At 46.5% G+C, this 21,868-nt stretch overlaps 1 protein-coding gene and 1 non-coding gene across 2 annotated transcripts in view; one reads left to right on the top strand and one right to left on the bottom strand.

The window, feature by feature from the left end:
* Positions 1–21,868, top strand: part of LOC126176238 (uncharacterized) — a 400,926-nt gene that overhangs the window by 145,750 nt on the left and 233,308 nt on the right. Inside the window, exon 6 of the mRNA XM_049923383.1 lies at positions 13,344–13,529. Within this exon, the coding sequence (XP_049779340.1) occupies positions 13,344–13,529 (186 nt within the window). The remainder of the gene's footprint in view (positions 1–13,343; positions 13,530–21,868) is intronic.
* Trnas-cga (transfer RNA serine (anticodon CGA)) lies at positions 19,136–19,210 on the bottom strand. Its single transcript has one exon. It is a non-coding gene; the product is annotated as a tRNA-Ser (tRNA).

Below are 21,868 nucleotides of genomic sequence, written 5' to 3' on the forward strand. Positions count from 1 at the left end.
CGTTCATATCCTTGAGGTCATTGGTTTGTCCACGATTGGAGGTTCTCGGCCTCATTATTATGTTTGAAGCAATTTTGAATTTGCAAACAGCATATGAATAATGTGATTGATGTTTTATTATTATGATACAGCATAGAACGAAACAAAATATACTGCCCTATTTCAGTATCGTGTCATCTCGGTGTTGCCACCACGTTATTAGAGCTGGAAATGAAAAACTTGTTTTCGTCACTCTGCAAGTAACTGGACGAACTTCCGGAACAGTCTCCACAACTGCCCACTTCCAGCTGAGGCGGATGGCTTCTGAAGTCATTCTTATCGCTTCAGACAAGTTGCGCGTCACAAGTGGTTCAAATGGCTCTGAGCACTATGGGACTTAACTTCTGAGGTCATCAGTCCCCTAGAACTTAGAACTACTTAAACCTAACTAACCTAAGGACATCACACACATCCATGCCCGAGACAGGATTCGAACCTGCGACCGAAGCGGTCACGCGGTTCCAGAATGTAGCGGCTAGAACCGCTCGGCCACCCAGGCCGGTAGCGCGTCACAATTACGTAGTCTCTTATGAATAAAATGAACATTTCAATAATCTCTAATGATACTGAAAGGCAAATTTCAGTCTGATGTAGCTGATGACAACAGACCCTCACATATTGCCGGTCACTGGGTATCAACTGAACGACGAACCAATCAGGTACGTTTCAACCTTTCTAAAGCTGTCCATGTCGGCTGTTGGAAATGTGATTGTGAAATGGAACGTGAAGTAACAACCACAACCAAACCAAGACCAGGCAGACGTCATGAACTGGCGGCGACGGACAGAGGTCGTGGAGCATTGCATGGGGTGGTTATAAAAATCGCATAAAATCAGCGGGAAGGAGATACTCTTGGGTCCCTCAGTGCTGTCAGCAGTCCTGCTAGCACGATGACTGCACGTATTAATTAAAAAGAATGTGCGGCACAATAGTCGGGCAGCTTCTCATATTGTTGTTGTTGTGGTCTTCAGTCCAGAGACTGTTCTGATGCAGCTCTCAATACTACTCTATCCTGTGCAAGCTTCTTCATCTCCCAGTACCAACTGCAACTTACATCCTTCTGAATCTGCTTAGTGTACTCATCTGTTGGTCTCCCTCTACGATTTTTACCCTCCACGCTGCCCTCCAATACTAAATTGGTGATCCCTTGATGCCTCAGAACATGTCCTACCAACCGATCCCTTCTTCTAGTCAAGTTGTGCCACAAATTTCTCTTCTCCCCAATTCTAGTCAATACCTCCTCATTAGTTATGTGATACCCATGTAATCTTCAGCATTCTTCTGTAGCACCACATTTTTAAAGCTTCTATTCTCTTCTTGTCTAAACTATTTATCGTCCACGTTTCACTTCCATATATGGCTATACCCCATACAAATACTTTCAGAAACGAATTCCTAACACTTAAATCTAGATGTTAACAAATTTCTCTTCTTCAGAAAAGATTTCGTTGCCATTGCCAGTCTACATTTTATATCATCTCTACTTCGACCATTATTTTGCTCCCCAAATAGCAAAACTCATTTACTACTTTAAGCGTATCATTTCCTAATATAATTCCCTCAGCATCATCCGACTTAATTCGACTACATTCCATTATCCTCGTTTTGCGTTTGTTGATGTTCATCTTATATCCTCCTTCCAAGAAGACACTGTCCATTCCGTTCAGCTGCTCTCCCAGGTCCTTTGCTGTCTCTGACAGAATTATAATGTCATCGGCGAACATCAAAGTTTTTATTTCTTCTCCGTGGATTTTAATACCTACTTCGATTTTTTCTTTTGTTTCCTTTACTGCTTGCTCAATATACAGATTGAATAACATCGGGGATAGGCTACAGCCCTGTCTCACTCCCTTCCCAACCACTGCTTCCCTTTCATGTTCCTGGTTTCTGTACAAATTGTAAATAGCCTTTCGCTCCCTGTATTTTACCCCTGACACCTTCAGAATTTGAAAGAGAGTATTCCAGTCAACATTGTCAAAAGTCCCCCCAGGGGGTTCACAACTCTTTTGTGGACACGTGCGTAGCGAGCACAGGACCCCGAGCTAATGTGGCCCTCCTTCCTTTCCGGGCTGCATACCTTCCCTTTCCTCATCCTTCCCCCTCCCCCATCTTCGCCCCCCCCCCTCACCTCTGGCTCTTTCCTTCCCTTTCTCCCTCTCTGGGAGTATGGTTTGTGCCTACGTCCGGAGACGGACGCTCTAAAGTGTTACAAATTCCTTGCTTTCTATACTTGCAAGTCTTCGTCCTTCCTCTGTCCTTCTCTTTTCCTTCCCGCTTCTCTCTGCACTTTTCTCCGCTGCGGCGTTTGAGACCCCTCTTCTTTCCTTTCCCTTTCTCTTTTTTCCTCCCTGTGCGTGTCTGAAGGCCGACCCACGCACTTCCATGCGTAGCCGGTGACGGGGTAACGCGTAATTCCCCGCCCCGGGTAGACAGGTAGGACACGTACGTACCACGTGGTAACGGCCAGGCCCAGGGAGGGGTGATTACCTGAGCTGATACCTTCCGAAAGTGCCGATTGGTCCCTCCGTCCGTTTGTCGGGAGGTGTGACCTGAGGTGTGAACAATCACCCAAGGCGGGAGTGCCCTCAGTGAGGGCCCCCACAAGGGAGGAGCGCGCCATCGGAGACGCTGGTAATCATGGGGGATTCTTCCGCAATGGTTTTCTCACCTTCCACTATGTCTGCTCACAAACGAAAGTTCACTGAGTCTCAGCCACAGACAGTTATTCCATCGTTGCCACAGTTCCTTGTTGTTTCTCGGTCTGACGAAGGTCACGACTTCTCCACGGTCAACCCTTTCATTATTCAGAAAGGTGTCGACGCAATTGCAGGTCCTGTTAAGTCTTGTTCCAGATTACGGAATGGCACCCTGTTGTTAGAAACAGTCAATGCCCTCCATGCACAAAAATTGCTGCGTACTTCTCTGCTCCACACCTTCCCTGTCCGGGTGGAACCGCACCGTACCTTAAATTCCTCGCGTGGGATCGTTTATACACGCTCCCTCGATGGATTGTCTGACGAAGAAATTCAGCACTACCTCTCTGACCAGGGCGTAACGGCTGTTCATAGAGTTATGAAAAGGGTTGACACGAACATCATTCCAACCCGCACTGTCTTCTTGACATTTGACAAAGTTCAACTCCCATCGAAAATCAAAGCAGGCTATGAAATAATTTCCGTTCGCCCTTATGTCCCAAACCCTACGCGTTGCTATCGGTGTCAGCGGTTCAATCACACCAGCCAGTCCTGTTCCAATCCGGCCAAATGTGTTACGTGTGGCAAGGATGCCCATGAAGGTGCTTGTCCACCTCCATCCCCTCGCTGCATCAACTGTATGGGTGACCACGCTGCTTCCTCTCGAGATTGCCCCATTTTTAAGGACGAAAAGCTCATCCAGGAAATAAGAGTGAAGGAAAAGGTGTCGACCTTTGCTGGTCGAAAATTAATCGCCAGTCGCCAGCCCACCGTGCCTCAGACAGAAAAATACAGCACTGTCCTTGCTTCTCCTTGGCCAACAAAGGAGGAGGCCACGCAGACTTGCGACCTCACCTTTAGTGCCACGGTCGTCAGATCGGCCAGCGCAAAGAGCGCCCGTTCAACCTCACCACTTTCGCCTGCCCACTCTATGGCTCACCCTTCATCGGGTTCTGCTAAATCTCGAGCCCAAAAGTCAGACACCAAGCCTTCCAAAAAAGAGCATACTCGTGCAGAGTTTTTACGTACCGCAACTTCCCAATCATCGGTTCCTCCTTCATCTAAACATCATACTTCAAAGAAGGCTACAAAGAAACCCAGTTCCTCTCCTTCTCCGCCAAGGCGTGTCCCATCTACAGCACCACCTGGCGGAAATCGCCCTCGGCCGTCTTCTGTGTCGCCGAGGCGCACTGCTGGTGGCCGGTCAACCGGCCGATCGCTGGTGGCAGGAGCTGCTCCTGACCAACCTATGGATCAGGATCTTCTGCCTTCGGCTGAATGCCATTCCATGCTGTCGGTCGCTAGCTCCGAGCAGTCTTTGAGTTGACAGCAACTTTGGTCACATTCCTCCATTTTCTGTTCACCCCATGTCCATTATCCATTGGAATATCCGCGGCATTCGAGCCAATAGAGATGAATTGTCGATCCTCTTACGATCCTACTCGCCGGTCATCTTCTGTCTTCAGGAAACAAAGCTGCGTCCCCATGACCTCTTTGTTCTCCCTCATTTTCAGTCCGTCCGATATGATCTCCCCTCTGTTGAAGGCACTCCAGCCCATGGAGGACTCATGATTCTTCTCCATGATACTCTCCATTATCACCCAATCCCCTTAAACACTTCCTTCCAAGCTGTCGCCGTCCGTCTTTCCCTTTCCGGATACACGTTCTCTCTTTGTACTGTATACATTCCATCGTCCACACCAATGGCACGAGCTGATCTCCTTCATCTTCTTGGTCAGCTTCCACCCCCCTATTTGCTGGTTGGGGACTTCAATGCCCACCACCCACTTTGGGGATCTCCACATCCTTGTCCACGTGGCTCACTATTGCTAGACGTCTTCCACCAAGCGGATCTAGTTTGCCTCAACACTGGGATCCCTACATTTTTATCTGCCTCCACGACAAATTTATCTCATTTGGACCTTGCGGTCGGTACTGTTCCGCTAGCTCGGCGCTTTGAATGGTTTGCCCTTGATGATACACACTCGAGTGATCACTTTCCATGTGTCCTTAGACTGCAGCCTCAACTGCCATACATGCGCCCCCGACGATGGAAGTTTGCCCAATCTGATTGGACACTTTTTTCGTCTCTAGCGACATTCGATGACCGTCACTTTCCCAGTGTCGACGATGAGGTCACACATATTACCGACGTTATTCTTACGGCTGCGGAACATTCAATACCACGCACCTCCGAATTGCCCCGGCGCCCCCCAGTTCCTTGGTGGAACGAGGTATGCCGTGTTGCAATACGTGAGCGGCGACGTGCTCTCCGCGTTTTCCGCCACCATCCTACTTTGGCCAACTGTATCCGCTATAAGCAGTTCCCTGCGCGATGCCGTCGCGTCATCCGCGATAGCAAGAAGGCAAGCTGGAAATTCTTTATTAGCTAATTTAACACCTTCACTCCCTCCTCGGAAGTTTGGAGTCGGCTTCGACGGTTCTCAGGCGCGCCTAGTTTCTCCCCGGTCTCTGGGCTCACTGTCGCGCATGATACATTAGTGGACCCCGTCGCAATTTCTAACTCGTTGGGTCAGCACTTTGCTGAGATTTCGAGCTCTTCCAATTACCCGCCAGCGTTTCTCCCAATGAAACGTGCAGCGGAAGTGCGACCTCTTGCTTTCTCCTCTCAAAATCGCGAAAGCTATAATACTGTTTTCTCCATGCGGGAACTCCAACATGCACTCTCTTCTTCTCGCTCCTCTGCCCCAGGACCGGATGGTATCCACGTCCAAATGTTGCTGCATTTATCAACCCATAGTCTGCACTACCTCCTTCGCCTTTATAATCGGATTTGGACCGACAGTACTTTTCCCAGACGATGGCGGGAAGCTATCGTCGTTCCTGTTCCGAAACCTGGAAAGGACAAACATCTCCCCTCTAGCTATCGCCCCATTTCTCTCACGAGTAGTGTCTGTAAGGTTTTGGAGCGTATGGTGCATTACCGTCTAGCGTGGTGGCTGGAGTCCCGCAGTCTTTTAACACCTGCCCAATGCGGATTCCGAAAGCATCGTTCTGCAGTTCATCTTGTTGCTCTCTCCACTTATATCATGAACAATTTTCTCCGGAAACGCCAAACAGTAGCAATATTTTTTGATCTGGAGAGAGCATACGATACCTGTTGGAGGACGGGCATCCTCCGCACACTGTTCTCTTGGGGCTTTCGAGGTCGGCTGCCCCTTTTTCTTCGCGAATTTATGGCAGAGAGCACATTTAGGGTGCGGGTGAACACTACTCTCTCCCGTACTTTCTCCCAAGAAAACGGGGTACCCCAGGGCTCCGTGCTGAGTGTTGTACTGTTTGCCATTGCCATCAATCCAATTATGGATTGTCTCCTTCCTGATGTCTCGGGCTCCCTCTTTGTGGACGATTTTGCGATCTACTACAGCTCTCAACGGACCAGCCTTCTTGAACGTCGTCTTCAAGGATGTCTCGATCGCCTCCACTCTTGGAGCATCGAAACCGGCTTCCGTTTCTCTCCCAGTAAGACCGTTTGTGTTAATTTTTGGCGACGTAAGGAGTTTCTTCCACCCTCCTTACATCTAGGACCTGTCAACCTTCCGTTTTCAGACGTCGCTAAATTCTTGGGTTTTATGTTTGACAGAAAACTCTGCTGATCCTCCCACATTTCGTATCTTTCGGCTCGCTGTCTGCGATCCCTCAACACCCTCCGTGTCCTGAATGGTACCTCGTGGGGAGCGGACCGAGTGGTCCTTCTCCGCCTCTATCGCGCCTTAGTGCGCTCGAAATTGGACTATGGAAGCATAGTCTACTCCTCTGCTCGGCCGTCTATTCTTCGGCGTCTCGACTCTCTCCACCACTGTGGATTACGTTTAGTGTCTGGAGCTTTTTACACCAGCCCTGTGGAAAACCTTTATGCTGAGACTGCTGAACCTCCGCTGTCCAATCGGCGAGCAGTCCTTCTGAGTCGTTATGCCAGCCATCTGTCTTCCATGCCTGCTAATCCAGCCCATGACATATTTTTCGACGCCTCCTTTGATGTAGGGTATGCAGGCCGCCCCTCCTCCCTACTACCACCGGGAGTCCGCTTCCGTCAACTGCTCCATTCTCTTTCCTTCCGCTTTCCTAAAACCTTCTTGACAACTTGGGGTACAACACCGCCTTGGCTCCGTCCCCGGATCTGCCTGCTCCGTGACCTTTGTCGATTTCCCAAGGATGGTACCCCTTCACTTGTTTATCGTCGGGCATTTGCTGCTCTATGTGCACAAATGGCGGACGCCACATTTATTTACACCGACGGCTCGAAAACATCGTTAGGTGTAGGGAGTGCCTATGTTGTTGGCGACACCCCAAATCACTTTCGGCTTCCCGACCAGTGTTCGGTCTATACTGCGGAGCTTTACGCTGTTCTCCAGGCTGTCCACTACATCCGCCGCCATCAGCGGATACAGTCCGTTATCTGCTCCGATTCTCTCAGTTCTCTCCTCAGTCTACAAGCTCTTTACCCTGTGCACCCTCTGGTCCACCGGATTCAGGACTGTCTGCGCTTGCTCCACCTGGGGGGCGTCTCGGTGGCGTTCCTCTGGCTCCCGGGACACGTTGGTATCTGTGGAAATGAGGCGGCCGATATTGCAGCCAAGGCTGCAGTCTCTCTTCTTCGGCCAGCTATTCCATCGATTCCCGTCGCCGATCTACGGAGCGTTTTATGTCGTCGTGTTGTTCATTTATGGCACGCGCACTGGTCGACACTTCCCCAAAATAAATTGCGGGACGTAAAAACTCTTCCTTGTGCTTGGACGCTTGGACCTCTTCCTCCCGAACGCGTCGTCGGGAGGAGGTAATTTTAACTAGACTCTGGATAGGGCACTGTCTTTTTAGCCATCGACATCTTTTAAGCGGCGATCCTCCCCCACTCTGTCCCCACTGCTCTCAGTTGTGGACGGTAAGACACCTTTTAATTGAGTGCCCCTATTTTACTCCGTTACGCGCCCGTCTACAGCTGTCGCCTGATATATCGTCAATTTTAGCAGATGACACGCGATCGGCCGATCGCGTTCTAGAATTCATTCGTGCCAGTGAAATGACGTCAGTCATTTGAAGTTTTCTTTTTGTTTGTTTTTTTTTGTTTGTTTTCGTTTTCGGTGTTTTACTGCTTCTTAAGTCACAGACCGGGCGCTAATGACCCTAGCAGTTTTGCGCCCTAAAATCAAAACAAAACAAAACAATTGTCAAAAGCTTTCTCTACGTCTACAAATGCTACAAACGGAGGTTTACCTTTCATTAATCTATCTTCTAAGATAAGTCGTAGGGTCAGTGTTGCCTCACGTGTTCCAATATTTTTACGGAATCCAAACTGATCTTCCTCGAGGTCGGCTTCTACCAGTTTTTCCATTCGTCTATAAAGAATTCGCGTTAGTATTTTCCAGCCATGACTTATTAAACTGATAGTTCGGCAATTTTCACATCTGTCAACACCTGCTTTCTTTGGGATTGGAATTATTATATTCTTCTTGAATTCTGAGGGTATTTTGCCTGTCTCATACATTTTTCTCACCAGATGGTAGAGTTTTGTCAGGACTGGCCCTCCCAAGGCTGTCAGTAGTTCTAATGGAACTTCTCATATGCCAGACATTTCTGCAGTAAACAAGACTTGGAGTGGTGCAAGGAGTGAGGCCACAGGACAGTGCATGGCTGGAAGCATTTGATTTGGAGTGATGAATCACTTTAGGGGAAGTGTTTGGGTTTGGCGAATGCCTGCCGAACGTTACCTGCTATCATGTTTAGTGCCAATAGTAACGTAGTGTAAGGGTGCAAATGTGTGTAGTGATGAATGGGAGCCGGTGATAAGCAACCTTATTGCTGAACTGAGATTCCGGGATCGTGTGTATGGCTGAATCGTGGAATACTTGGTGTAAGTAATAATAGTTACAGTTAAAAGGAAAGTAGATTCCGTTTGGATTAGTGTGTTGGTGCAGATGTTCCGGGCTCGTCGGACTGCTGCTTGTGATATCAGAGCAGACAGAGACTCACAGTGTGCAGAGCAGTGCGGTGTGCCATGGAGCTCCATCCATGGTGATAGACCGTGATTGGGGGACTCGGTAACTAGGGAGATCTATGAATAACACAGAACCGAATTTGTCTCGGAATCGAAACGAGAGTCTATTCACGTTGTTATCTGGTTGTGTGGACTTATTGTCTATCGGAAGTTAAAACGATTTGTGACCGCGATAATAAACCCTGCTTGTGAACGTACCAGCTCCTGTTACAACGTACCAGCAGTCATTTGACAGGAAAAGTCTGGTGGAAGGCGGGATGCCTCCGAAACGAGCAAGAAGACCGCTTCAAGAAGGAGAGCACCCTCACAATACGAAGGGGGCGATGTCACGCTATAAGTCTGTTTTTCGTCATCTGGGTGCGGTTCCCTTATTACTAAGCTAAAAGCAGAAGAATATGAACACATTTACAGCATTGTGTGCTACGTACAGTAGAGGAATAATTGGGACACAATGATTGTTTTATAGCAGCTGTGAGACAATGGTTTATAGACAATAACATTGTTGAAATAGCCCTGCCTGCCCAGAATCCCGACCTCAACCCAACGAACACCGTTGATATGAGTTGGAACGTCGAATTCCCTCCAGACTGCAGAGTCCAAAACCTTGTCTGGTTCCGGTACTTCATGTGGGATGGGGTGTGATTTCTCGATAGACATTCAGATTATATAATGAAAGCTTTCGCGACCGGATGTCATAGTTACTGATGAGTCTTTCGGGCTGTATGGCCGTGTTCGAAGAAAGTTTTCCGTTCCTGACGTTTCGTCCAGACCTATACATCTTCGGAGGTGCTTATGGCGAAGCTGAGTCTTGCAGACAGACGAGTCGGAAGCCGGAAAGTGACATAAATTCTGTGGAAAACGGCGTGATCGATTTTACATGTGATCAGCAGAGATAATCTTTGTCAGAGGTAAAACTTAATTATCGAAACTTCCTAGCAGATTGAAACTGAGTGCCGGACCGAGACTCGAACTCTGGATCTTTGCCTTTCGCGGGCAGGTGCTCTATCATCTGAGCTACCCAAGCACGACTTACGACCCATCCTCAAGGCTTTAATTCCGCCAGTACCTCGTCTCCTACCTTCCAAACTTCAGCTGTGAGGCCGACTCGTGAATCGTGCTTGGGTGGCTCAGATTGTAGGGCACTTGCCGTGAAAGGCAAAGATCCCGAGTTCGAGTCTCGGTCCAGCACACAGTTTTAATCTTCCAGGAAGTTTCATATCAGAGCACACTCCGCTGCAGAGTGGAAACCTCATTCTGGAAACTTAACTATCGGTTTTTACCTGTCTAGGACAAAAATGTATCTATCGAGTCTGCAAAACCATTGTCAATCATTGAGTTCCATGGCCCTTATTTTCTGCTAAAATTATCACTATCCTTACTTATGTCGATGGCTTCCATATCTAGTCGTAGACAATAGGTTTGTCATAGTAGATGAAGTTTTGGTTTCGGAAAACTTGACTTAAATGTTTTCCTGACTGAAGAACTTTCTCTGCGACAGCTGATTTTTCTGTTTTCCCGAGTCGGCCAAGGCTTATGTTCTTTCAGTCTTGTATTCACGCATCTATTGGTAGTTCAACTGTAGACGATTCCACGATTAAATGGTATCTTTTATACTCCACTTGGTGACAGAGGAGGGCGTTTGTCCTTCACGGATCGGAGTTCTAGACATATTTTCTTAGTTGGTCTAAGAACCGGTCTGATGTTACGTTTCTGTAAAATCTTGCCAATCTGATCAGATACTTTTTTGATAAAAGGGAGAGAAACCGTGTTCTTCAATCGCTGTCTTCTACCTTTGTCTTTTTTCTTACTGTTATCCGGTCGCAGGGCCCTATTTATTTCGTCTTCTGAATATTCATTCTTCTCGAAAGCCTGCTTCAGATGTTTTAAATTGGCATCCAATCGTTGCAGTGTGCAATATCTTTTGGCTCTGTTAACAAGGCATTTAATGGCACTTCTCTTTCTTTGCGGATGATGGTTGAAGTTGTCATGCAAATATCTATCCGTATGTGTGACTTTCAGAAAAACGTTTTATTTCAACCTTCCATCAACCTGTCTGATAATTAAAATATGTCAGAATGATTTTGCACCGAGTGAGGTGGCGCAGTGATTAGCACACCTGACTCGCATTCCGGAATACGACAGTTCAAAATCGCGTCCGGCCATCCTGATTTAGATTTTCCGCGATTTCCCTACAACGCTTCAGGCACATACCGGGATGATTCCTTTGAAAGGGCACGGCCGACTTCCTCATCCGATGGGACCGATGACCTCGTTGTTTGGTCCCCTCCCCCAAACCAACCAAACGACCAAAAACATTGCGTTGTCTTTTTCAGTCCCCGTGTTAAACTGGATTTTTGAATGTATACCTTTCAAATAAAAAAGAACTGTTCTATAAGTTTTTTTTTACAATGCGACAAAACAATGTATTATCGACAAACCGGTACCATCGACATAGTTTCTTATTTACATTTTCTAGAGTTAACTTTTCTGATTTTTCATACAAAATTAGCGATCGGAGGTTCTAATAAGTTACCCATTTCGACACCACCAACTAGCTCGTAAAATTCATCATCCCACTGGAACTGACTAGAAGGAAGGCAGTGTGTGCCCGCCCGGTTGGCCGTGCGGTCTAACGCACTGCTTTCCGGGCGGGAAGGAGCGCCTGGTCCCCGCCACGAATCCGCCCGGCGGATTTGTGTCGAGGTCCGGTGAACCGGTCAGTCTGTGGATGGTTTTTAGGCGGCTTTCCATCTGCCTCGGCGAATGCGGGCTGGTTCCCCTTATTCGGCCTCAGTTACACTACGTCGGCGATTGCTGCGCAAACAAGTTCTCTACGTACGCGTACACCACCATTACTCTACCACGCAAACATAGGAGTTACACTCGTCTGGTGTGAGACGTTCCCTGGGGGGTCCACCGGGGGCCGAACCGCACAATAACCCTGGGTTCGGTGTGGAGCGGCGGAGGGGTGAAGTGGACTGCGGTAGTCGTCGTGGGGTCGTGGACCACTGCGGCTGTGGCGGGGACGGAGCCTCTCCTTCGTTTCTAGGTACCCTGTTAACATACAATACAATACAAGGCAGTGTGTGAAAACAGCAATCATATCGCCTGGAAAAACATCCGTTACATAAATCATAACTTCGTTAACTGGAATCATGGTGAATAAACTTGTAATAACATCCTAAGGAGCCAAAGTTAGTCCTTAAGGTAACTCGATAAAATGCCTTGATTCTTTTGCACATGAGTCAGTTTTGATATGTCTGTGTAAGCAGAAGAAACTAACGATCGAAGTCCGAAAACAATTTATTGGACTGTTCAATTAACCAAAACAAATTCTCCAAGTATAACACCAACACAAAACAGTGATCCGTCTTCGAATCACAACTACATGCAAGAATAATATAGAAAACAACTGAAATAATTTCCTACTAGTCTCCGCCAGAGACTTCTCTGATATTCCAAGCCTAATCCAGAGATCAGCGAGAAGATCCTGGCCGGGCTGCCGGGGCGGCAGCTATCCACGTCTGCTGGCGGTCGATGAACTGCCGATGTGCGGCCGAGCGCCGGCCTTTATAGCGCTTCGGCGGATGAGTACCTCGGAACTATTTTCCATCACGTGGTTTGACGTGTGAAAATAGTTCCGGGATCTGCAACGAACTCCTCCTTATGTTTATGTGGGCCGGTAGTGGCCCATGGTGGCCTCTGGTGTCTTTGCTGTGTTGTTGTTGTTGTGGCCATTCATCAATGTTGCCTGTCGGTTGTGTAGTGCTTCGGAGTGCCTGCGAAGCGGGCAACCCCCCGGCTGCAGGCTGTCAGTTTGGTTGCTGATACTCTAGGCGCCGTGATGTCTGGTGGAGAAGGCCACAGCAAGTTTTACCAATATATGGTTGTGAAAGAGTTGCCAGGTATCTTGCAGTTTGAGATTTTGGGGATCTGATAGCACTGACAATTGGTCTCATTCTCAGGCGACAATCGATAGTTAAATTTTATCTCTGACAAAGATTATCTCTGTTGATTACCCGTAAACTCGACCCTTCCCAGTTTACACAGTATTTATGTCGCTCTCCGACTTGCGACTCCTCACTTGGCAAAACTGAATTTCGCCAGGAGCACTTCCGAAGATGTCGATCGCAGCTCTGGACGAAACATCAGGAGGCGAAGTTTCTTCCACCCTGGCCATACAACACAAAGACTCATCAGTGACTGCTACGGTCGCAAGTTCGAATCCTGCCTCGGGCATGGATATGTGTGATGTCCTTAGGTTAGTTAGGTTTAAGTAGTTCTAAGTTCTAGGGGACTGATGACCATAGATGTTAAGTCCCATAGTGCTCAGAGCCATTTGAACCATTTTTTTTTTACTCATCAGTAAGTAAGACATCGAGATGCCTCTTTGAAAGTGTTGTCAGCAGAGTCACACCCCACATTAATGCCCACTAAAAGGTGTCAGGGTACTTTTGATCAGATAGCACATTTGTATGTGTGGAGTGATATTAATCGTCAATCATTGTGTACTGACTTCGGGCAAATCACATGTTTAGTTGCTAATGTCCTGTGTGGAGTGCACGTGAAAGTGAAGCAGCGGTGTACGACCGCAGGTGGAGCCGACGCTGGGGTCTCGGTCGCTGGACGTGCTGCTGGGCATCCTGCGGCGGCGCGTCGACCACGACAAAGACGCGCTGTTCCAGTTCACGCAGCTACGCCGCGAGCTGGGCGACTCCTGCGTGCCGCCCGGCGCCGTGCTCGCGCCCGTCCTCATGCGCTTCTCCAGAGGCTGCGACCGGGTGAGTGCGCCACCCTCACTTCACCTCAGAGAGCTCTCCAAGATGTACAAACAACACCGTTTCCGTAAACCGTCTTTACAACTTCACACTTTAATAACTTTAAATCTGTAGGGGCAAGCGCCCAAAAGCAAAAGCCCATTCCGTTTTTAATTTTATGACCAATAGAAACTATTCACAGACTGTCTTTAAAAACGTCTTGAACAACAATATCTTGACCCCTATGGTAAATAATTTATTTAACGACCGATTTCGTAGCCTAGAAGCCACATCATCAGGTTAAATCTACTAGGGTTGGAACTTTAATAGTGACAGCTATTTATTTACATCTCGTACAAAATAGATACATGTTTCAAAGTTTTACTGGTCTTCAAAGTAGTCACCTACATTGTGTATAACCCGCTGCCAGCGATGTGGAAGTCGTGGGATACTCTTAGCAATGCCAGTTGTGTTGACAGTACGAGCGGCGCGGTCTATTGCCCGACGAATTTGTAGCAGTTCCGAAGCGAATGCCGTGAAGTGTTTCCTTCAGTTTAGAAATCGAGTTGAACTCACGAGCGCTTAGTCAGGTGAGTGCAGTAGGTGGTATAGCACTTGGCAGCCCCAACAGTCAAACAAATTGGTAACAGCTTGTACTGTACGTGCTTGAGCATTGTCCTGCAAAATGATGGTCAGGTCCTGCAGAAAGTGTCATCACTTCTGTCTCTAGGCTGTTCATTTTTGGAACACAGCTTACGACCAGCTTAGAGACAGAAGTGATGACACATTCTGCAGGACAATGCTCAGGCACGTACAGTGCAAGCTGTTACTGATTTGTTTGACTGATGGGGCTGCTACGTGCTATACCACCTACTGCACTCGCCTGCCTTAAGCGCTCGTGAGTTCAACTCGATTTCTAAACTGAAGAAAACACTTCACGGCATTCGCTTCGGAACTGCTACAAATTCGTCGGGCAATAGACCGCGCCGCTCGAACTGTCAACACAACTGGCACTGCTAAGAGTATCCTACGACTTCCACATCGCTGGCAACGGGTTATACATAATGTTGGTGACTACTTTGAAGGTCACTAAAACTTTGAAACTCGTATCTATTTTGTACGAGCTGTAAATAAATAGTTGCCACTATTAAAGTTCCAACCCTCGTATCACATTACAAAAATCGTTCGCTGCATTAATAGTGAGAAACAACAAATTCTTACACGGTGATTCATGACATTAAAGTTGCAACATTGACAGCACCGAACATTCCTTGTCTACGACTAAATGACGCAATCAGCGCATTGTCAGGTAAACAGAAAGTATTTGACCACCGTTCGTCAAGCGCGCGTACATTGCGGGCTAACATTAAAAGAAAGAAGTAAGAACCGTCAAGAAATATCCTCCCAACCTACTTTGCTAAAAGGCCAATATACAACCTAATGTGATAAAAGACCAGTATGGGCCAGTCAAACATTAAAATTTAAAAATACCATGGACTAGGAGTCTTGTTGATACTTCCCAGATTTTCATAAATTTTTAGCCACTGTGGATCGATTGTCCCTACGCTTAATGATTAACCGGCTATGTTCGGCCTATTGTCGTACGTTTGCAATCATGGTAGGTTTCTTTTATTTTTGACTGAGTGTTCTAGCCCATTAATGGTCACTTGTAGCATCACGTTGAAGTGTCAAAAAGTTCTGGGAGAGTGATATGCACATATACAGATGGTGGTACTATCGCGTACACAAGGTGTAAACGGGCCGCCGGCAGGTGTGGCCGTGCGGTTCTAGGCGCTTCAGTCTGGAACCGCGTGACCGCTACGGTCGCAAGATCGAATCCTGCCTCGGGCATGGATGTGTGTGATGTCCTTAGGTTAGTTAGGTTTAAGTAGTTCTAAGTTCTAGGGGACTGATGACCACAGATGTTGAGTCCCATAGTGCTCAGAGCCATTTGAACCATTTTTTGTAAACGGGCCGTGCATTCGCAGAGCTGTCATTTGTACTCCGCTGAATAACGTGAAAAGGTTTGAAACGTGATTACGGCCACACGGCAGGGATCAACAGACTTTGAACGCGGAATGTTAGTTGGAACTAGAAATTTGGGACATTCTGTTTCAAAATCACTATGGTATTCAATATTCCTAGATTCAAAGCGTCAAGAGTATGCCAAGAATACCAAATTTCAGGCATTACCTCCCATCACCGGCAACGCAGTGGCCGACGGCCTTCACTTAACGACCGAGAGGACTTGAAGACCATTTGCAGCTATTCATGGACTTCACGTTCCCAAACAACGACTGCATTTTTATGGATGACAACGTGCCATGTCGCGGGGCCACAGTTGTTCGCGATTGGTTTGAAGAACATTCTGGACAATTCAAGCGAGTGATATAGCCACCCAGAACACACGACATGAATCCCATCGAACATTTAAGGGAATAATCGAAAGATCAATTCGAGCACAAAATCCTGCAGCAGCAACACTTTCGCAATAGTCGTCGCCTATAGTGGCAGCATAGGTCAGGGGTCAGTATGTCTGCGGGGAACTTGATGAGGCCACACCACGACGAGTTGCTGCCCTACACCGGGCAGAAGGAAGTCCGACACGATGTTAGGAGGTATCCCATGGTGTTTCTCACCTCAGTGTAGGTTAGGATAATATTGCTTGACGGTTCTTACAGTAAAAAAAAAATTTGATGGCTTCTACTCTACAACGCCGGTTATTAAATAAATTATTTACAACAGTAGCCAAACTGTCATTATTCAAAATGTCTAATTATGGCTGCGGTTCATCCTCATACAAGATAGTCTCTTCAAAAAGCGTGTAATATTCAGTTCATAATTTACATTGTACTGAAACTTCCTGGCAGATTAAAATCGTGTGCCGGACCGAGACTCGAACTCGGGACCTTTGCCTTTCGCGGGCAAGTGATCTACCAACTGAGCTACCCAAGCACGACTCACGCCCTGTCCTCACAGCTTTACTTCTGCCAGTACCTCGTCTCCTACCTTCCGGCGCACAGTTTTAATCTGCCAGAAGTTTCATATCAGCACACACTCCGCTGCAGGGTGAAAATATCATTCTGGTTACATTGTAGTCTAACAGAATATCGCTAAAAGTTATTATAAAAACAATTATTTTCAAAACCTTGTAATTAGCGAGTTTGAAAAATACGCCCATGTTCAGAAAAAGCATAACACCTTGGACGACTAGAGGTAGGACGTTCATATTCACAGGACATGTACATTAGTATGTTCTGCAGAAATAATTAGCATTTGAACAATGTCGGCCTGCAGATTCAATGGCAACATCGATATCGCGATGCAACACCAACTACCGGTAAAATGTGCCTGCCGCTCTCGTTGTCGCTATAAACCGAAGGTAATGGATCAGTGTGACTTGAGCAGACGTGAGGAATGTCTCGCAGACGTATGCGCCAACCGTACCGTCAAATTAGTGATTTTGAAAGATGGCACATTATTGGCCTGAGACAATGTGCTGCATCCATCCGAAAAATTGCTGCTCGTTTGGGACGAAATGTTTAGGCAATGCAATGGGTGTGCACAGATGATTCACAGAAGGCCGTAGAACGCGACGAGATGGGTCAGGTTGCTCCATCCAGATCACACCCAAGAAGATCGACAACTCATCCGAATGGCAATGCGGGACAGACCCGCGTCCTCCTCGGCTGAGGCGCAACAGTGGAACAGTGCAACACATCCTACACTGTGAGAGGTAACAATCCGTCACCGTTTATTACGGCATGGGTCACATGCGCTCGTCCACCTCTCCACCTACCTTTGACGAATGTGCAGAAACATGCTAGACGGCAATGTTGTGTGGAACGACGTCACTGAGGACAGCAATAGCATCAGATAGTGTTTTCGGAAGAATCCAGTTACTCTTTGTTTCAAAATGATGGCCGCATTTTGGTTCGCTTCAGACAGGTTTAACGGCATCACAGTGACTGCATTCGCACAAGACATACAGCGCCAATTCAAGGCCTTATGGTGTGGGTTGTTACTGGTTACAACCATTAATCACAACTGGTGCGTGTCCAGAGCACAGCGACCAGTGAGTGACATCCTGCGACCCGTAGCCATACCCTTCCTGCACAGTACCCCAAACGCCATTCTTTAGCATTACGATGCACGACCATATGTCGTCGCACGAACACGTTCCTCTTAATGTCACAGGATATCAGCCTTTCGCCCTGGCCCGCCAGATCACCAGACCTGCCGCCAGTCGAAAATGTGTGGGATATGGTGAAACGACTGGTGCAGTGATGTGACCCAGTGCCAACTATCACAGATGAACTTTGGAACCAGGTGAATGCAGCATGGAGGGCAATACTACAGGACGCCATTCGCGCCTTAGACGCGTTGGTGTCAGCACGCATGGAACAAGTTATCAGGATAAATGGCGGACCCTGTGCCTACGAGGTAATAGGACACATGCTGAACAGAGGCGACTGAAATGCTAATCATTTCTGCATAACATACTAATGTACATGTCCTGTGAATATCTAGTCGTCCTATATCTAGTCGTTAAAGATGTTCTATTTTCTGGACATGAGTGTAGTTGGCAAAATCGGACCGCTTCTAAATTTAAGCAAAATAACACTAAACAAAATTCGGAAAAGGTGTTAAATACAGAAAAACATCATCTACTTTCAAAGTAGATGTAGTATAACATCTTCAAGAAGTTTATAGAATTTTTTTGTGTTTCATCTGTGAAATGAGAAGAGCGATAAATTTAACATAAAAATTGGTGATCACGAAGCAGACGAATTTAAGGAATTCTGCTACCTTTAAGCATAATAACTCACGACGGACGAAGTAATGGGGACATAACAAGCAGACTAGCACAGGCAGAGAGCCCTGCTATACGATGTCCTTGTAGACTTTCTTTCTCACAGTTTGGTTTTGTGGCGTAAGATGAACAATCACCCACTTTTCACCTACAGTTTAATTTTGAAAGGGTCTCCAAAGTTATTTCTCCCTACCAATTGCACGGCCACTTTCCACAAGTAATTACGAGTAAGCCTAAAGAAAGAAGCTTTCATAAGACGACAATACTAAACCAGCTCTTATTCAAGATCTTTAACCAAAATTGTAGGTCTGTCGAGTTTGTTTTTGCTGCTTTCTCTGGTGTACTGTACTTTGTGTTGGACAACCTCATAAGCGTTGTTTTTCGGACGTTAAACTGTCTACTGGCCTTCTTCCAGCCCGTCGTCTTTTTCTGAACAGCATCAATAGTCCAGAATGAGATTTTCACTCTGCAGCGGAGTGTGCGCTGATATGAAACTTCCTGGCAGATTAAAACTGTGTGCCCGACCGAGACTCGAACTCGGGACCTTTGCCTTTCGCGGGCAAGTGCTCTACCAACTGAGCTACCGAAGCACGACTCACGCCCGGTACTCACAGCTTTACTTCTGCCAGTACCTCGTCTCCTACCTTCCAAACTTTACAGAAGCTCTCCTGCGAACCTTGCAGAACTAGCATTCCTGAAAGAAAGGATATTGCGGAGACATGGCTTAGCCACAGCCTGGGGGATGTTTCCAGAATGAGATTTTCACTCTGCAGCGGAGTGTGCGCTGATATGAAACTTCCTGGCAGATTAAAACTGTTTGCCCGACCGAGACTCGAACTCGGGACCTTTGCCTTTCGCGGGCAAGTGCTCTACCAACTGAGCTACCGAAGCACGACTCACGCCCGGTACTCACAGCTTTACTTCTGCCAGCACCTCGTCTCCTACCTTCCAAACTTTACAGAAGCTCTCCTTTCTTTCAGGAGTGCTAGTTCTGCAAGGTTCGCAGGAGAGCTTCTGTAAAGTTTGGAAGGTAGGAGACGAGGTACTGGCAGAAGTAAAGCTGTGGGTACCGGGCGTGAGTCGTGCTTCGGTAGCTCAGTTGGTAGAGCACTTGCCCGCGAAAGGCAAAGGTCCCGAGTTCAAGTCTCGGTCAGGCACACAGTTTTAATCTGCCAGGAAGTTTCAGCATCAATAGTTTTAGTCACTTTATACGGGCACCACTTCCTTTTATCAACTTTTCCCCTTATCCTCTTGGAAGCTACAAGAGAATTCCAAGAGAATAAGAGAGTGTACTAATAGAGGAAGACTTATCAGCATATAAGGGAGCCGGTTTAAGCAACTGAAGGAACCAGTTTATGCGACTGTGGGCTAAAATTTCTTCACCCAATACATTTTTCCTGAATCTTCTAAATGAAACGGTTTAACCATAAACATTAATTTCAAACATTACTATTCAAGAACACATATATGTTGCAGGGCCTACGTGGCAATATATAGAAGAAATAACGAAAAATGTAAAACACTGTAAAAACTTTTTCCACTGTCAAAAGGTGTAAGGGTAAGCACAAACGTAATAAATGAAGCGGGCCGCTTAAGCACTCCGCTACAGAGTAGCAGAAGCCTATATTACTATTTACACTTTGTATCACTAGAGTTGAATAGAATCAGAGGCAGTAACTAGGCGATCCGCTATAAGGGACCGGGTGGGAGGAGGGCATGGTTGCAGTCCGGTGTAGGCCACTTTCCTGTACTATAGAAAAATGTAGTACGTAAAAGAATATTGTTAGATGACGATCAGTTTGGCTTTCGTAAATGTAAATAGGCACTTCTGGCTCGACTGATAAAGGAAGCAAGACTTAAGAGAAATCAAGACACGTTCGTCTGTTACTGTTCGATCTGCGTGTCCAAGAAGCAATCCGGACATTCGGATATCCGGAAAGGTTCAACTTGGTGATTGAAATTCAGGGTTCTAGGACACCAGTGATAAGATTCGCTGATGGTATTGCTATCTTCAGTGAAAGTGAAGAAGCGTTACAGAATATATTGCGTGGAATGAACAGTCTAATGCGTACAGAGTATGGATAGGGAGAAATTCGAAGAAAGACGGAAGTAATGAGAAGTAGTAGTAATGAGAACAGCGAGAAATGTAACGTCAAAATTGGTGATAACCAAGCTGAGTAAGTTAAAGAATTCTGCTACCTTGTAAGCCAAATGAACCATGACGGGCGAAGTAATGACATAAAAAGCACGCTAGCACAGGCGGAGATGACATTATTGGCCACGAGAAGTCTACTACTATCAAAAATCCAGAAATACAGAATCGATCTGAAATCCATTGTCAATAGCACTCAACACTTCACGTGAATAAATAGATAGTAGTGTTTCACAACTAGCTCTATATTCACATGAAGTGTTGAGTGCTGTTGACAAGGGACTTCAGATCGATTCCATATTTCTGTATTTTCGGAAGGCTTTTGACACTGTACCACACAAGCAGCTTGTAGTGAAATTGCGTGATTATGGAATATCGTCTCAGTTATGTGACTGGATTTGTGGTTTCCTGTCAGAGAGGTTCGTAGTAATTGACGGAAAGTCATCGAGTAAAACAGAAGTGATTCCTGGCGTTCCCCAAGGTAGTGTTATAGGCCCTTTGCTGTTCCTTATCTATATAAACGATTTGGGAGACAATCTGAGCAGCCTTCTTAGGTTGTTTGCAGATGACCCTGTCGTTTATCGACTAATAAAGTCATCAGAAGATCAAAACAAATTGCAAAACGATTTTGAAAAGATATCTGAATAGTGCGAAAAGTGGCAGTTGACCCTAAATAACGAAAAGTGTGAGGTCATCCACATGAGTGCTAGAAGGAACTCGTTAAACTTCGTTTACACGATAAATCAGTCTAATCTAAAAGCCGTAAATTCAGCTGAATACCTAGGTCTTACAATTACGAACAACTTGAATTGGAAGGAATACATAGAAAATGTTGCGAGGAAGGCTAACCAAAGACCGCGTTTTATTGGCAGGACGCTTAGAAAATGTAACAGACCTACTAAGGAGACTGCCTACACTACGCTTGCCCGTCCTCTTTCAGAATACTGCTGCGTGGTTTGGGATTACCAGATACGACTGACGGAGTATATCGAAAAAGTTCGAAGAAAGGCAGCACGTTTTTTATTATCGCTAAATATGGGAGAGAGTGTCACGGAAATGATGCTGGATTTGGGCTGGTTATGATTAAAAGAAAGGCGTTTTTCATTGCGATGGAATCTTCTCACGAAATTCCAATCACCAGCTTTCTCCTCCGAATGCGAAAATATTTTGTTGACACCGACCTACATAGGGAGAAACGATCACCGCGATAAAATAAGGGAAATCAGAGCTCGTACGGAAAGATTTAGGAGATCATTCTTTCCGCGCGCTTTGCGAAATTGAAATAGTAGAGAATTGTGAAGGTGGTTCGATGAACCCTCTGCCAGCCACTTAAATGTGATTTGCAAAGTATCCATGTAGATGCAGATGTAGATGTAGAACATAGTCCTTGTATTGTAT

Source organism: Schistocerca cancellata, chromosome 3 (assembly GCF_023864275.1).
Source record: "Schistocerca cancellata isolate TAMUIC-IGC-003103 chromosome 3, iqSchCanc2.1, whole genome shotgun sequence".
NCBI classification, from domain to species: Eukaryota; Metazoa; Arthropoda; class Insecta; order Orthoptera; family Acrididae; genus Schistocerca; species Schistocerca cancellata.